This window comes from Gallus gallus, chromosome 13 (genome assembly GCF_016699485.2).
Source record: "Gallus gallus isolate bGalGal1 chromosome 13, bGalGal1.mat.broiler.GRCg7b, whole genome shotgun sequence".
NCBI lineage: Eukaryota > Metazoa > Chordata > Aves > Galliformes > Phasianidae > Gallus > Gallus gallus.
Window position 1 is genome coordinate 16,734,801 of NC_052544.1, and position 18,353 is coordinate 16,753,153.

The 18,353-nt window shown below is 43.6% G+C and overlaps 1 protein-coding gene and 1 long non-coding RNA gene across 3 annotated transcripts; one reads left to right on the top strand and one right to left on the bottom strand.

The window, feature by feature from the left end:
* Window positions 1-985: 985 nt before the first annotated feature.
* ZCCHC10 (zinc finger CCHC-type containing 10) lies at window positions 986-11,098 on the bottom strand. The gene is made up of 4 exons (XM_414654.8): window positions 11,041-11,098; window positions 8,511-8,672; window positions 6,106-6,147; window positions 986-2,818 (listed from the first exon to the last, which is right to left on the bottom strand). The coding sequence occupies exons 1-4, from the start codon at window positions 11,079-11,081 to the stop codon at window positions 2,554-2,556; spliced, it is 510 nt and encodes a 169-aa protein (XP_414654.5). The 5' UTR covers window positions 11,082-11,098; the 3' UTR covers window positions 986-2,553.
* Window positions 11,099-11,177: 79 nt separating this feature from the next.
* LOC121106694 lies at window positions 11,178-16,447 on the top strand. 2 transcript variants are annotated; one of them, XR_005839493.2, is made up of 2 exons: window positions 11,178-11,401; window positions 12,646-16,447. It is a non-coding gene; the product is annotated as an uncharacterized LOC121106694 (long non-coding RNA). The 2 variants fall into 2 exon arrangements; XR_005839492.2 differs by having other exon boundaries at window positions 15,418-16,447.
* The last annotated feature ends 1,906 nt before the right edge of the window (window positions 16,448-18,353 follow it).

Here is an 18,353-nt window from a genome sequence, read left to right on the forward strand (position 1 = left end):
GAAAGGTGAACTGGTAAGGAAGGCTCTTCATATGCTGGTGGGTTTTAATCTGTAAAACAAGATATACAAACATAAATTCACAAAAATAAAACATTGTACTTAAAAGTAAATACCCAAAGTGAGAGTAGGGAGCATTATGGCTGGTCTGGGACTTTAACACCTGCAGGCAGCATTTGATATGCAGTTAAAGCAGTAATACATCTCAGTCTCCCCACTCATAACTCAACTAGAAATGAAATTAAGGTTTCCTTAATACTACCTGTAATTACATTACCTTTTCATACTTCCTGCTAACAGAACCTAACATACACAAGGATTTCCTTTGCCTTTATGAATGGACCCAATTTAGCTGGCTACAGACTCTGTAAATAGGAGGAAGAGACCAAATCCCTGAACTTAATGACTTGCTTTAGCACTTAGCAAGCTGTTTGACAATCATCAACTTTCATTTCTTGGCAGAAGTGAGTTAATGAGGAGTATCAATACACTTCTGATGAACCACCTATACAAATACTAGCAGCATCACAGATTACAGAAACAAACATACAACACGGTCTTAATAGAGTGGCAAAGATAATTCAGACTTGATCCCCTGTCCCCTCCCTACGTAGCTGCTGTTCCTCATCACAGTCCCTCTTCAAATCCACACTGCTGCTACTGCTGCTCAGCCCCTCAATGCCACCCAAAACGAAAGCCTTTATTCTCTGCACATGGTCTCCATGAAAATGGGCATCTTATCCCTCTTCCAGCAGTCCTCCATTCCTGCTGTGCCCCTACAATGGAAGTCAAGGCTGCATTCTTCCAACAACCTGCTTCAGTCATCACACACTTTGCCAAAGCTGTCCCAGGGCTGAGATTAGGGTCATCTCTAAGAATACAACTCTCCAAATGCCTTCCTCCTATCACCACCACCACCTCTTCCACACTTCACTACTGTGTCACTTACATTTTTCATTGTCATTAAGCAAAAGCAAAACTTAGAAAACACTGTTTAATAATTTATTAACCTTCTCCCATTAAATAGTACATTCACTAAGGAGGACTTCAAACAATTTTCTGGTAATTTTATTTACAAGTCTGCAGCGTTCTGTAAAACACAGTAATGATTACAGACTAAAACACACAACATATATATTTTCAAACATTTAAATATAAGCACAGTTTATTCAAAAGTAATACTAGACACTACATTTTCCATAAAAATATAAAAAATAGTTTAGTTACTGTATTTTACCTAAATCAAGATATTTAAGAATTCTTCCACGTGTGATGTCCCCTCCCCCCAAAAAAAGGGAACTCCAACAATAAGAAATCCAGGAGACAACATCACAAATTAGAATACAAATGCCAACTGCTCAGATCCACCAAAAGAACACAGAAGTTTCAATCCGTAACCAGCAGTAATTGTTCTGCAGCATACCTGGGATTTTCCTTTGCATCAATTTGCATCTCCCATTCTGGATTTTCAGAGAGATGTCCGCACTCCCACAAATGATGGGCTGATCATACTGCAGACCATAATGCCAGTCACCACGTGCCCAACAACACAGATTGGTAGTCTTGCATTACACAACTTTTTTTTTTTTTTTTGCAAAAATATCAAAAGAGAAACTCTCTCCTTTGGGAATTCCATTTAAAGACAACTCTTCTCCTCACTGAACATTCAGTGAAAATAGCCTTCCTCTCTCCTAAAAATAGTGCTGTTTTTGTTTGTTACTACCATTTTTACTATATTGAAAGCTAATAGTTCTGAAACACACCTACTCAAGCCCTTCTTTCAATAGGAAATGTGATTTACAAAAAAAGGCACAAAGATGGAACTCCTATGCAGCATCAGTCAATCCTTCCATTGTGCACTGCTCCTCTTTCTTACACAGACATTGCTGCAAGAGACACTCTCTCAGAAAAGTACTACAAATACATGAACTGCAGAAACAGGTGAAGCCTTTGTACAGTACAAGTAGTATATTTATCATTAACAAATGAACACTATTGAAAGTTTCATGTTGCAAGTAAGATTCAACCTGGAAGCATTGGGAAAAGCCACCAGAAAAAAGCTCAGCAGCATATATTTGTTAACAGTGAGATGGAAGGTCCTCTGTGTGTAACACTCTGCATTTGATTTCAACGATGACAGTGCGCTACAGGCAGCAGCGTGAAACTTTTGCTTCTAATAGTTTAGAGGATTTTCTACATGTAAGTGAAGTTGCCATGAACAGAGTAGTTTATATGATGCACAGCATGATCTGCAATAAAAAGATTTTGCTTTCCAGCATGTAAACATCCAGGTTACTGGGCCTTAGCTCATATAAACAAATCTGATGATAGACTTTTAAACTAAAAAAGTAAGATTTCCCATAAAACCTCGAAAATACTCTTTCAGTAAGTTTCACGTGCCATTTAATATCTTTCATGTCCTATGAACTACACAGAACATTTAGAAAGTTTTAGCAGTAGAAATGTTGACCAGTTAAGCTGTTTGGCAACCACGTGCTCAAAACCTCTTTGAAGAATGTTATAATTTACTCAAGAACAGTTCTTCACTGTAAAACATTATTTTTTCTTCTTTTTCTTTGGTGGCTCATCATCAGAACTACTGTCTGTGCTGCTACTGCTACTGCTGGAGGAACTGGAATCTGATTCAAACTCTGAAGATGAGGAAGTACTACTCGAGGATGGAGAAGATGAGGACGTAGAGGAGCTCTCATCACTGTCACTATCAGAAGAAGAAGAGGTAGAAGAATCATCACTGTCAGATGAGGAATCACTAGCCGAACTGTCACTGCTGCTGCTACTGGAACTTGTTACACTTTTAGATCTGAAAGAAAACAAATACACAGATAAGAACAGCTCTGCTACAGACACAGTGTTCTTTATGCTCTGTTGTAATCCAAAGATCAATTAATTGGTCTGAACATTTCTGGGCCTGAAAATTTAAGAATCTTCCCTCCCTCCTTATCCTCCTCCCAGCTCCCCCCTTTATTCTGAAAGAACAAATTTTAGCTATTTGATCAAAAGCAGAAAGACACCATGCATGCGAAGTAAGTAGTCCCATACAACATCAAAGCAAATGGAGGACTACAGGGGAAAAAGGTAAGTGTGAAAGTTGGCAAGGCTCATAGGAACAACTAGCGACTTCATTGGCCTACCTCAACACAAGAACAAAGTTGCATAAAAAGCATGAATGTGCTGTACTGCTAAAGCTTCAGGCAGAAACAAAGACTGAATGCCTAGAACTGTAATAACAAGTAAATTTTGGCTATCTAAGTATTGAAATTTCCATCATCAATGATTTCAAAATGTTAGAACTGTGCTGAATGGAAACTGTTCTTAGATTACTCCTGGCAAAAGGAGCCAAACTTTCTGCAATTACACGGTGCTTATGTTTTCAGGGTAGGAGAGAAGGTGTGGAAACAGTCCAGGATAAAGACATTAGGAACACTGGAAATTGGATTTGTGCATGCTCTGCAACTTCATTTATTCTCCCTCCATTTCTAGCCCTTACTGTAAGACAGCTGTTCTCAAGACCAAGGCCTTTAACGTAATACAAATGAACCTCTGAAGTTTTTGTAATACATCTGCCACCAGTTATCTCTCTCCTTCTGTGCAGATATAATGTCTGTTTATCAAAAAATCCGTAAGGTCTGGTTAAATATAGACTTTTTGCTGATGTAAAACTAGTCACAAAATGAGAGAAAAGGGTCTATTTTAAACTGGCATTTGGCATTTTCCTGGCAAATTGTTTCTATCTAAACAGCTTCACTGAATTTCAGACCCATTTATATGGGTAAGAATCTGACAAAGGATGTCCCAAACAGTGACTTTAATCCTCGCCTGCCCCAGTCATCTTTCACACCAAACAATTCACAGAAGCAGATCTCAGACCTTCAATATTCAGCTTATACTCTGAAACCTACTCATAGAAACACAAGATGTAACACTTCATACTTCCACCTTGAGAAAAGCAATAGCTACATCTGTGAGAAGAGCAGCAAGCAGATACTTGTTTGCAGATGATGCAATATGTGGCCTGCTGACAGTTACAGAAGGAAGATGGTCATGGGATCGAGTAAAATTCACCTATTTTATCTTATCCTAATTAGGTAATGTGACATCCTAGATGCTAATGATTGGTAGATTCCAGATTTGTGGGTACACCACTGGAAAAGCACAACATTTCTCCAGCAGATAAGCATTCATTCACCTCACAACAACCTCACAAGTGTTAATAAACTCACGAGTTTCCACGCACAAAACATGGAACAACTGCTGTATTTTGTAATGCATGCTATCATTCTTCTCAGACTTCATCCTTTCTAACTCCATTTATATCATCTAACAGCCCCTGGTGATTTTAACATGCTACTTAAATCAGATCTGCAATGTTGGGCACAATTACCTGCATGTTTATGCGCTGTGTGACCTGAAGGAATGAGTGAATTAGGACAATTTTACTCTTTAGATAGGTAGAGTTGTGCGTGATTCATTAAAAAAAGCCCTCCGTGAAGGAGGCTTTCAATTAACAAATGAAGGATGCCACACAGGAATGATGAAGCCAACATACACACAGAAGCCAACCCTGCACCACCTAAGGTTACAGCATTGTACAACAGCAGCTTTGCCTGTTCCTGTTTTTCTGGTTAAGCCTGCAGGTTACTGCTGATATCAAAACAAACACACACTATGTAAAAGGTTTGTGCTCTCTGCCAGAACCCAAACCTTTGGCTTTTTTTTTTTTTTAAATCTGGAGCCTGCATGTTCAACAGTAATGCTTTGCTGAATTTTCTGCATTTAATTTTTCCTGGATCACAATAAAGAGACATAAATCCCACATTATCTCAAAAGGAATTTGTACTGCTGGATTCCATACTTGCATAAAAACAGGATACCAATTTGAAGAGAACAGAAGTTCTAGGGGAAAAAAAAAAAAACAGCTGAACAACTTCCTACCACAAATTCTTCTACTCTTTTTAAATCTGGCAGCCCAAATCCTCTGAAATACAGAATGCCAAGTAGAAGACTGCAGCACACGAGAAAGCTGAGAAAGGAAGGAATCTGAACTCCATTGTTTAGAAATCAGTTGGATTTATGACCTCACCATTTCCAGGTAATTCCAACAATAAATGGACACTACTGATAAAGAGCCCTTCAGTAATCCTGATCAGCGTCTTAGTTCTGCTATCAAGCATTCCAAGAAAGCCAGATCTAACAACAACCTCATATAAAGGCTTGTTTTTAAAAACTGCTGTGCCTTATTGAACGACTGACACACAAAGCAAAAGGCTTTTTCTCAAAAGCCCCCTGAAATTGTTTTTAGATCAGATTTAGAGACAGAGGACAGTCTACTAAATGCAAAGAGACAATGAGGTGATTAACGTACAGACATGCCCCACGTGCCAAAACTAATGCTCAGCAGGAGGACTACAGCCAGGGCTCAAGCTGCTCCTGAAGGGGTTCTGCTAATAGAGATTGAAGTGGATTCCCGAGCCAGCATTACTACAGATTTAAAGGAGGAAGAATGTCCTAAGAATTTTTGGCTCAAATTACTATTTCATTTCCAGGAGTGAAGAATGGGAGGGGGGATGGGAACAGAATATTTACCTCCCAGATTTTTTATTATTATTATTTTCAAGATACTTATTTCATTATCTAAACAAAGCTTCAGAGAGACAGCTGTTAAGAAAAGGGGATGTAAACAACAAAAAGAAGAACAAGACAGAAAGGTGGAACAAGTACATACTAGAAAAAGTATGCTATTCCTGCACATTTAACTACTTGATGAACTTTGAGGCAGAAACAGGAAGATTACTAACTACTAAAGCAACATCACAAAGAGACAGAAGAATCGGTATGAAAAAAAAAGAAACAAAAACCAACAGAAGACAAAGGTTTAAGAGTTTTAGGACAGGGAAGGGTGGAAATTCTCCCAGATATCTGCTACACAAACATGTATAAAGAGGCTAAAAGCAGTAGCATCAAAGTCAGCATTCACAACTTTGCCTTTCAGTTTCTATATACACCCCATCCCAAATTGCCTGCTGCAACATCCAAGTACAAGATCACACACTGAAATAACTGCACATCTTGCCATCATTACCCACATACCTTTTTTTCTTGGTCTTCCTTTCTGCAGTACTTTCTCCAGTGCTAATTAGAGGGGAAAAACAACGCTTTTGGTTAATGCATAGGAAAAGTAAATATTTAGCAGCACAGTGGAGCTGAGGTCAATATCAATAAACTGGTATCCCAGTGGCAGAGTTGTGCTGCCCAAAACTCATTCAGTATGCATTTTCAGTCATTTTTCAAACTAGAAGAATTATCTACAAATCCAGGAGAGAAAAAAAATAGCAATTCATCTCTAATTTTCTGTGGTAAGCATGCTTTATTCTTTTCTTTTTTCTTTGTATTATACAGATAACTTGGGATAAGAAAAGCAGAGGAGATAAGCATACAGAGAAGCCCTGCCCACCCACATTTCACAATAACTGCATTGATTGAAACAAAGGATTACAGGATGAAATTAGGCTGTAGCTTTCATCACATTTCTCACAGGCACAAAAGGCACTGAACAATCTATATTGACCCCACCAGCTATTTGTCTTTCATATTCCCATGTATTCATACACTCACGGAAGGTTTTAGTAGTAAATACCACAGAACAAAGTTTTTTTTAAACAAACTATCTTAAGAGATTTTTACCGGTCATCAATTTGGGATTTCTCTTTTTTCCCCCCTCAAATATTCCAGTTAAGTTTACCAGTTGCAACCCTGTCACAATCAACTGTCAGAACACAGCACGTAACTGACCATGGAATGAACACTGATTAAAGTCATTCCTCATCACATATTTACAAGGTACTTAATGCACCTCTGACACATAAGGAGATTGTATGTTCTTTCACGAAGCAGGATACCTTTTCCTCAGCTGAAATTGTTACTGAAAGCCATCTTAAGTACACAGAACAGAAAGCACATAAATTGGAAGAGCTGCTAGTACTGCTAAATAATAATAGAAATCAGAAAGCAGCATGTGTTGAGAAAGACTCCAGAAAAGGGTAAGAACAGGAAAACATTAAGCATACTCTACACTATTTCAATAGAAGTACTCAGTGCCATTTGCACGCTGGTAAAACGAGATTTTGCAAATTTGTATTTTCATACAACCATTATGAAAATCTCACAAGTATCACACAGAGGAGTTTTCCACACCCTCACAAAATCCTGTAGGCAAGAGGATAATTCATTAAACTCCAAACTCTGAACCAAGTTTGAATCGCTCCTGTATCTCTGCATATTATTAACATTTCCATTATTAAGGCTGTAGAACCCTACCACAGGCAGCCAGGTACCAGAGCTACTGTGAGTACACAGTTACACTCTGAAGCACCTTTAGGAAGGCCTGTGACTGAGCCAGGCTGCTGTGGTACAGCTCTGTGCCTCCCTCCAGCGCTTCAACACTCACATAAATCCAGGAGTTTGCTTCTCTATGAAACTACACAAGTGAGAGTGGTTGATCCCCTGCAGATCAAAGCTGCTCCACTACATTTGCTTGTTTTCCCGGAGGCACCACACTGCGTTTGCAGAGCCATAAATAAAACCACAGCATTCTGGTTTCAGTTCAAAGTGGCAGTAGTCATCCAAAACGCCTCGAAAGGAAGCAAGTTTTAGATCCTAAGCACTTAGGCTCTAGGAGTGCTTATCTACACTACTACAGGTTTAGAACTACTTCACAGTTACTCACTGGATCAGAATTTATTTCAAAATCAAACGTTTTATAGTACTCTTAACACAAGACGACTCCCACTTCAGTCAGTATTTCAGCACTCTGATTTACATTCCTGTCTCAGCTGAAACAGCCAATGAGGACAAATCAGATCACTCTGACAGAGGTCACCACCTATTCTCTTCTTAGCAGATAACAGAGCCCTTCTGTAACTCACTTCCTGGTAGCACTGATGACCTATGGTCAAAACACTGAGCTGCAGGAGGCAGTGACAGGAGGTGTGTTTTCAGGTTCTCAGGATCAATACACAACTTAGTGGGAGGTCTTCACACTGCAAGGAACACAGTGCTGAGAACACTCAATAATCTAACACTCATCTGTTTGCACCTTTATGTACGTAACAGTGGACCCTCTGCCACCTGTAAGTACAGTCTAACAGCAAAAGCAGAAGTTAAAAAACTGCTTCTAAAAATATTTAGCTCCACACAAACCTGCTTGGACTGGTACATGAACATATGAAATGGAGCTACTCAGGAATCAGCATTCCACTACAAAATGTCTCCAACTACTTTAACTTTAGCTTAGCATGCTTTACTTTTTGCCTCAGATGCATTTGTGGAACCTGACTGCACGTACATCACCCAGCACACACAGTGGTTTTAAAACAAGCACTGCAGTGTCCAGAAGAAATGACAAAAGAAAACACTCTGGGGCACCAGGTTTCCCACTCTCACACCAAATTACCTCTTCGTTAATAAGCTGAACATTCTCATTCTGCCAGTCTTACCTTTGTTGCAGCAGTAGTTGCTTTTCTTTTTCTTTCAGAATTTTTGCTAATTGAGCCGTCCTTGAAGGTCTGTGCAGGTATTTTCTCTTCCCTGTGCATTCATACGTCCAATGTCCAAACTCTAAACATTTTTGACATCTCACGTGCTGCTTGTTTGCCTCCCTACAAAAATGCAGAATTGCTTAAGTGACCGATCCCATGTCTGTCTGTTCTACCTACTGAAAAAATATGCATTTTCTTTAGCATTCAGAGTCTTCACAGTATGTGTCATTACGGTTATAGCAGACTGATGTCCATGGGTGCTTTAGCTTACACAACTTGAATCAGAACAAGAACAGTAACACCAAATACACACAGGACTTTGGCAAACATGCTATTGCAGTTACCAAACTATTCTCATACTAACTATTTATGCAAGATGAAAGATGCTTTTCCTCTATTCCAGAGCTTCAGCTTAAGCCTTCTTCTGGTAAAGTAGCAAATGCTGAACTATGACACTGGCTGTCAGTACACTGATCAACTGCACCTGAATTTCTTTTCTCGCTTGTACACACTTCTGGAAGTCTAGCTTGCACTCTTCAGTTTCACACACTGATCACCCTACTGCCAAGCACTTCCAAATCCACTCAAAGCACTCAGGATCTGAGCAAGTAAAAGAGCTACTCCCAGCTGCAGCTTATCTGAATTTCCCTAAGATCTATTAAAGCCTGGCAGAAGGTTGATTGCAAGAACGATCAGATTCTTGTTCACTTTCTTCAGTGTAAATCAACCAAACACCAGAACTGTAAGTGAGCATTTTATGCCTGCATTTCAATCTGCATTCTCAATCTCTAAATTTGATCAAATTTATCTCTAATTTAATAATCTAATTTTTATCAAATTTGATCAAAACTGAGAAAAATTTGTGTATTCAGATTTCAGCACTTGCTTCATGATTCTGAAGCTGTTTTATTTATTTTAAGAACAGCTGCTTTTGTATCTCCTCACAGATATACTCCTGCTTTACAAATAGGGACACTCAGAGCACTGAAATGACTCACTCAAGGCCATATCACAAATTACTTCTAGAACCAGTGAACTCTGCGATGAACTTTATGAGAACTGCTGTACCTTATTTCTGCCCTTGTATCATGGCTTCAGCACCAAATTACTCATTTTTCAAGGCCAGGACACCTAAAACAAGGCCTGCAGAACAGTTAGCTTTGTCTTGCCTGGGACTTCTGTCTCTGCCACCACAGTTGCACATAAGCAGAACAAGGAGACCTTCTCTGCTTCATCAACAGATGGTGTCACAAACCAGCCCAGACCTGCCTCCACAGGAAGAGAAGTTCAAAGCAACAGTAACACAACTCCATATTTCTAGGGCTTTAATAAGGCTCACGTGACTAGGGCAGAGAATCCTAGGCGAGCTAAAATAAGATCAAGCCCTGAAAGCAATGTAATTACCAGGAAACAGATCAAAAGACTCAGCAGCTACAGGGCTATAAATACCATCTCAACACCAACACATTTTAGTGTTAATGAAAAGCATGAGATTAAAGTAATCATTGAACACAGATCAAGGAATGACTTCTTACAACTTAGGAGAGCAAGTATTGCAAAAGTGCTTTGAAACTCCCAGTTACTTTCCTGTGGAAAATAGGAAATAAGTTATGGTACAGAATGACAAAGGAAGGGGAGTACTCCTTTGGCCGGACAACAATAACAACAAACACCGTAAAAAAACACACACATAAATTGTTCTAAGGAGAGGGCAGCAAACAAAACCCCCACACAGCACACATCCTATGTGAGAGGAATGCAGGCATTTACCTACTCAGCATCAATAAACCAAAGCGTTGGGTTCTCCTCAGCGCAGGGTTTGGCAATCAGACCCCATCAAGACTGAGAACTGCTTGAAAGCAGCACCCATTTCCGAGCGCAGGACAGCAGGGCACCCCCCGCCCCCGGCCGTAACCTATCGCAGCAGCCGCCCGAAAGCGGCGATGTGACGGCTGGAAGCGGAGCGGAGCTGCGAACACACGCGGCACCGCCCGGCAGCTCTACAGCGAGCGGCAAAAAGGAAAGCAATGATGTCATTAACCCTTCCGACACCGCAATCCTCTAAAATTCAACGAGAAATAGCTCTGCTGGACAGAGCAAACAAGCTTTTACCGAGAGCGGCGTGCGAGCTCAGTTCTGCTCTCTCAGGTCCCCGCAAAGCCCCGGCACGCACGGAACACAACGGAACCTCCGAGCTCCGGCAGCTCCCCGCACAGAACCCCGCACAGAACCCCGCACAGAACCCCGCACAGAACCCCGCACAGAACCCCGCACAGAACCCCGCGGCCTTCAGCCCGGGCCGCGCTCCTCACACACCGCCATCCTGCGCCTCGCACGGCGGAGCAGCGCCCAACAGGCGGGGACCACCGGGCCTCGGCCGCTCTCCTCCCGCTCCTCGGCTCCTCTCAGGCCCGCCCCTCCCCCGCCCCGGTCCGCCCAGGGAAGCGTCCTCCCAGCCCGGCTCAGCGCGGCCGCCCGCCGCACTCACGCCTGTCTCCGAGCGATGAGGCGGTGCATGGGAGTCGCCATCTTCACGGCCGGGAAGTGAGACGCGCCGCGCTGCATGCCGGGCCGCCGCTTCCCATTGGGGGAGGAGGAGCGGCCGCCACAGAGAAGAAACCCTCCGGCGGGCAGAGGGGGCGCCCTGCGGCAGGGAGGTGCGCTGCTCGGCCTGTCTCTGTCGCTCCGCCGTTGCCATGGCAGCGCTGGGCGGGAGGCGCGGGACGTCTGTGGTGCCGTTGGAGGCGGCGGGTGCTGATCGTGAGGGCGCGTTCGCGGAGCTTCAGCTTTACTCGGTCAGGTGAATAAGCCGACGCAGCCGCCTGGCGCAGCTTCACATCAGCATGAAGGTACGTCGCAAGGTGGGGAGAGGACATAGTGGTCACAGCGTGAACGCTCCGAAGAAGCGCTAGAAAGGGCTGGGTTTCAGGAAAGGATAAGTGAACCCACCGTCACTCCTCGAGTGCTGCAGGCATCCGCTGCCTCGGTAACTTTAAGCTGGTCTTTTTTTATTTGCCCCGCACTGTCAAAAAGGTGTGAGTTCCCAGTGCCCGGAAGGCCTGTTTCTGCTGCGGGCACAGCGGGCAACCGCGGCTCAGCAGTCCGCGACCCATCACCAGCCCTGCAGGCACTGCCGGTACTGCGCACACGGACCGACTCAGTTCAGACAGATGTAGGAATCCAAAGGCAGATGCTTTCCTCCACGTCACTGAGCCCGAGGCCCGAAGTCCCCCAGCGATGCCAGCAGCCCCTGGTATTTTCGGCCCCCCATCAGCTCCTCGCAGGCTGTGGCACAGGAGGGGCCGAAGGACAGCAGGGCGGCAGCGTTCTGACAGCACTCACCCGGTGAGCAGCCCTGCCTGCTGGCACCAGTACAGCAGCCCTTACAGTGGGCGCAGGGAAGCAATGCAGCTTCATCTGTTTGCCTTATCAAAAGTCATTGTTATCTCGTGGGATCGGCTTTAAAATATCTTAAATCTCATTACGAAAATCCTCAAGAAAACACACTTTTTGCTGCTGGCTAGGGATTGTTCACTCTGAAGCGCCCCGTCACAGGGGCAATTAGTGGGCAATAAGTACGTATTCCATTATACTTTTACATTTATTCGAGTGCATGAACTGTTATGGATTCTTAGTAGGTTAGTAGTAGCTAAAATGTCAGTATTATGTCTGGTATACTATAAATGTGGTAGTTTGGCCTCAGTACTGGAACCTTGATGTCTGGCGTCTCACTTTTAATGGAAAAGTCAGACAGAAGCACTTCCTATTTTAGGACTGATCTATTTTTAATAATCCATGCTTTATAATAAATTCCTGGTCCTTTTTTTATTTCAGTATCACTTAAAATCTTGGAGTATATTACACACTGAGAATGCTATCTGCTCTCTGCTTAACAACACTGGGTGCTCCTGGCACTGCTGTGGATCTCTCCTAGTGCTACTGCAGCAAAACTACAGTTCCCTAAGTTTGCCATTAAAGCATGGTTTCTGATGTCATATGCCAGAATACTCAATGAGCATACGCTCATTGATTTTTCCTTACACAGGAAAACTGGATTACTTTTACTTACTAAAGCAATCCACTTTGATTCTAGGAGTTTGGAAGCGTACTTGTGACTTTCAGAGCCTGACATCTCCTTGGAGCACTGCTTCAGAGTCATTCCTGTCACTCAGAGGGAACCCACCGCTGCACCCACTCACACACCCAGCTCCCTCCAGACCGAATGTGCAGAGTCATTGCAGGGCACTCGGCTCCCTGGCAAGTGGGACAGTTCCCTGCTGCTCAATGAACTGACTGTGACCATAAATTCTGCCTTTGCACGCTGGGTTGCTATTTAAAGTCACAGTATCACTCATCAGGGAAATTACTTTCCAAAATGTGCCCCTCTCTATAGAGGAGAAAAAGCTGGGGATGGTGCTGAAGCATCTGTGTTGCAGACACTGAGCTGCCTTTTCATGGCATTGAAGATCACACCTACCAAGCCTCAAAACAAATTAGTTTTCATTGGGTCTGCTACTGTAGAAATGCATTGGAAGGAGTAACGTGTCCCAAAATTTTGTCATCTAAATGGAAGTCCAGCCACAGTTCCCATTGAAAGAAAAATTAAAAATAGACTTTATTGTTACAAGGCTCTTAAATGAGCTTAATTTCTGATCTTAACTGTAGATATCAGCAGGAGGAAGTACTGGCTAGCTACAGATAAAATACTTAAAGCAGAAAAAGCCAGTATTCCCATTTAGAAAATTCTGTAACACAGTGGATATTGGGCACTTGCCATTTTCAATACACTTTTCTATTTTTTAATGCTGCCAATCCATTCTGTGTGGATCTTGGGGCTCACCCCTTTCCCCGAAGCAGCAGGGCTGGTGCAGTATTGCTATGGGGAAGTTTTGTCCTCACAGCACCTCTGTAAGCATGAGCAGTGGGGCTGCTCCAGCCTATAGCACGGTGCCATATTTTTAGATCCTCAGCTCACATTTCAGTGAACATGAAGTATCTTTGTGTGTCAACAGACCCAAAATGTCTCCCAGTGGAGCGTGAAGCATGTCGACGTAGCAGGGACGTAATCTGGGCAGTTCGTGGAAGCTTACATCATTAAGTCTATCACTGGAATGTGTTTGATATACAGCAAATTCAGATGTTTTTCTTTCCTGGGAACTCTGCCAGCAAGCCATAGCATGCGAGGGAGCCAGGATGGCAAGGAGGGAAGGGCCGGTGCCTGGGCAAGACATGAATTAGGGAACTTTCAGTTCAGCTTGTTGAAGGTCTTCATAGAGAAATAGGGGCTGAACTTGTGCCTAGCCACTGTCCTTCATCTGTCAGTGGGGAGCCCATGGGGCCAAGCCCTGGCTTTGTGGGAAGCCCAAGCACAGGAGCTATGGAAGAAGACAGAATGGCAGAGCCCACACACAGACTGTCACGTTTTTGTATGCTCAGGGATTGGGAAGCTCCTGGAGGTGCCCTGCTGGGGAGTGCTGCAGGTTCCAATTATTGGGGAACCATTGCACAGAATCCCATCTACACTTTTGTATGTGTCATCTTTAAAGCCATTTTCTTCCTCGCACCTCTCTGTAGAAGGTTTCCCAAAGCTTAATTGCTCCACTTAATCCAAGATCCCCATAATTTCTGAGTTAAATTTGCCAGTGATCTGTCTGTCCATTTGCTACTGTCAGCTGTTCTTTAAATTAGTAATTTTCCATCTCCAGTATATTGATGGGCAGTGATTGCACCGCCTCTTGTGTTCATTCTACAGCATAAGGTCAATCTCCATCTGTAATACTGTAATACAGCTGCCCTGATGTACGCATTTCTAGCATTTAGGAATATATGCAAAGCTCTGACCTAGCCTTAATTATACAACTGTGGTATCTGCATAGCAGGCAACATCTGGGAGCAAATAATTGCCTCAGGAAAGACTTGTGTATTCCTTAGACTTACATGGTGTTTGTTGCTATAATGCCCACCACTTTCCATTATTATTTGTGTCCATTTTTTGTCTTTTTTCTTATTTGCTTCTGTTATGCTTCTCTGGGACATTTTCAGTTGATTGCTTGAGGTTTGGTGGGCAGTTACCTAGCTCTGATACTTCAATACCCACAATAGCTTAATTAGTAAGCACATGAAATCTAATTATCTGTTAAGCTTGAAGGAAAACTATGGAAATCCTTATAAAAGGGAAAATTATCTTGTCAGCATCTATTTCACTGCAAATTCTTGGGATAACTGCACTAGGGAAAATGGTCCCAGAGTACCTTTTCATAGGACAGAGAGCTAGGATTTTCTGAGAACTGCATTGCATGCAGTATGATTCATATGAGAGTTCACGGCAACACGATACTGCAGCTACCCTCCGTTCAGGAGATTGCAAAGCCCATTTGTATCTGAATATCCCAGAATAGCACTATGAACCATACGTTAGATGACATGCAATGACTATTTACAGCAGACCAAAGAATAGCCTGTGACAGATATCAGCTAGAGCTTATTTTAAGCCCATATGCATTTTCCTGATTAGCTTTTGTTAATGAATTGCAAGATATGCCACTGTAAACAAAGTCTGAAAACCCTGGATTTACACCCGGATAGTGTGTAGTGGCAGATCTGCAGTTTGTGAGCATTCTGCTTAGCACAGAGATAACAGAAAAGAGGAGGGTGTTTAATCTGCCAGGCAAGGGTTTATCTGTGAAGTTCCCAAGAGAAAGTTGTTCACCTGGCTATGAAACTTTAATGTTTTTGTTGTTTTGTTAACCGTATCTTCAAAAGACTAAGGATTTCTGAGATGTTTTGTTCTTAGAATAATTGACATCTGTTTTAGAAGAATCAGACAGTGTCTTTAACAGCACTTTTTGGCTTATTCTCTTTTCAGCTCTCCTGAATTTAAATCATGCTTATCGTTCAAAAGTCAAACACTGAAAAATTGTAGGAAAAAATCCAGTGAGGTGTTACCCGTACCCCTGCTTTGCTCTTCCATCTTGAAGTTGCTCTCCCTACTGCAACAGTCTTCTTCAGGTAAGAAATGATAAAGCCTTACTGAAGAATACATACTGCAAGAGTTCAGAGTAAGCTGTGTCTTTCAGTCATGATTAAACACTGCTTAATTCTTAGCAGTACTTATGACAGTGTTTTCACATTTTTTACATTTGAAGTCTCATTTTTTAAAAGAAAAACACTGAGAAAATAAAGGAGAGTGGGGAGGACCACAGAATCTTTTTAATTTCAGACCCAAACATAATGGCAGCTCAGATTTTGGACTGATACATGCGTTACCCCCCAGAACACCCTGTGTGGGGCTGTGGAGCTCCCTCACCCCTTGCATGCCTCAGGCAGCTCTGCTGCTACGGCTGCTCGCTGCTGGCAGCGTCCCAGGACCACAGCCCAGCGGGGTCAGCTGCACGAAGGAGCAGCCGGAGCCGCTCAGCGCCTCGAGGCGCGTGTCCCTCAATGCCGATCAATGCCGACTGCCCGGTGACGCCAGTCTGTCATTGCCCCAACCCCTGTGCTGGCAGCTTGGCTCGCTTTGAAAATGAAAGTGAAAAAAAAAGAGGAAACTCAATGATATTCTGGTTCTCGATTGTACCTCGAGTATGTGTTGCGTGATATTCTCTGCACAGAACGGCAGGCTTGTTTTATTCATTGGCCCTTCCCCATAAGCTCAAGGACGTCGGAGGTTAAACACTTCATTATTATTCTGTCATTAGCACCATGATGCAATTCCCAGCCCACATACAGCTGCCAAAGTGGTGTCACTGAGTGTGCTGCAAGGAATTGCAGGCACTCAGAGCTGTCTTTGGGGCAAGAATCCTTCCTGGTTTAAATATTGAGTTTCTCTACCATGTGTTTTCTGTATCATTAAAACAAAGAGCAAAGATGTAAATAAAAGATTGGGAATTTGGAAACATCCTGTTTTTGACACACTGCATTTCTGTATTTCAAGCACATTTTATCTCAGAATTTAATACATTCCCAAACATTAAGTTCCACAACATTCACGAAGCATCTGAATTGCATCTGCGTCAGGGTGAATCAGCCACTCTATGCCACTTTCTCCTCTACCCTCTTCCCTCTCCATCACCTCTGCTGTTGTCCCATCTTGGTCCACCACCGCCTTCCTCCCCCATGCAGTCTCAACGGGTGACAGACCTGACACCACGCCACACAGCAACCCTGGCTTTTCTTTATGAAGTGAGAAGCCCTTCCACCTTCCTGGTCAACTGCTCCCCTGCACCTCTCTCCCTGGGTCTGTTATACCGGATAGCCCTCGCTGCATCAGCATGGCCCTGCAGTGATGCCCACCTGACAGCTCCCCCAGCACTGACGCTGTGGAACATGCTGGAGCTCTGTGATTCCCCAGCCCTAAAAAGGATTTTTCTCCTGCATACTCACAAAGCGCTTGCTGGCCAAACACTTCCCTGGAAAACACGATGCTGCTATACAAATCTGTAATGCAGCAGCAGCGGCATGAGCTCTGAAGATGGTTATGCTTATCCTCAAATTCTATGTGTTAATTAGAGGTCTGCTGTTCTGTTATTCCCACTGGATATCAAGCAGTCATATGCCAAATTTTATTTGTAGGATAGGTGGAAACAAACTGTGTTTTAACCACATTCTCAAATAGTGAAACTACGAATGTAACCTTTTTGTTTCTGTAATTGAGACAAAACTCAGCTGCCCAGCTGTGCTCTCACTGCAGACGCCTTTTGTTTTATCTGAGAGTTCCCACAGAAGGAAGTGCTGTAGTGGTAAGTGCTGTATGTGCCCGTGGATGCTTTAGATTTCCTCAGTGTTTTCCTCAGTGCACCTTTTGCTTTGTGTTGCAGAGGAGGCCTGGGAAAAACCAGCAAACAGCAGCCAAACTGCTACCACTGTTGCTGTAAAAACAGGCAGATCCACGGAAGAGTTCCTATGATAACATTACTGATATTTTAGCACCTGAGGTTGTGAAAATAGAAGAGGGCGAAGGCGGTGTGTGTGTAGCTGTAGGCTCCAGGTAGAATCACCAGCGTGGTCCTGTTTAACCAAACCAACATAAAACTGCAGCATCCCAACAGCAGAAGGGAGCTACTTAGAGAGTGTTGGGGTGCTCAGCTCCTTCTGTCACATCAAGCCTTCACTTCTGTAATTTGTTTTTTCCTTCTCTTGGCACGCTGTTCCTCCTCAAAATCCATTATGATCAGGTGATTGCATCGCAATAAATCACAAGTTTAACTTGGTGGGAAGAAAGCTTATTTATTTTATTTAAAATGGCCTCTATGTTCGCACTGAAAGCCACGGAAGCCTTATAAATCCTCAAAACCAAAGGAATCAACCCCCGGGTGCTGCCAAGTTTTGACTTTGTTGCATTTTATAAGATTACATAAGAAAAGCCATGTTCTGTGAAGGAGCCCAGAGCATGCTCCCAGCTCCTGTAGTCGCCAAGGGAAGTGGGAGCCCCGACAGGTGAGAAAATCCTGGGAGCGAACTAAAGTGCCAACTTTTCTTAATTTTAATATCACAACCGGGAGCCCAGGCTTCTCTTCACGCTCTAGCAGGCGGGGCAGCTCTCAGGGCCCCTCGGCCCAGGCCTGGCGCTGCCCCTGAGGTGATGTCCGCAGCCCCGCGCGGGGGGGCGGGACGTCCGAGGCCGCGCCCTCCCCGCTATAGTGCCCTTCTGCGGCTGCGCGGCAACGCCGCTCTCCGTGCGGCAGGCGGAGGTCTCGCGAGAACACCCGGTCCCCTCGCGTCCCGCTCGGAGCGGCGCTGCGGCCCGACGGGATCCTTCGAGAAGTGCCGGGCCCCGCCCCCCCCCTCTCCCACAGCGCCGCC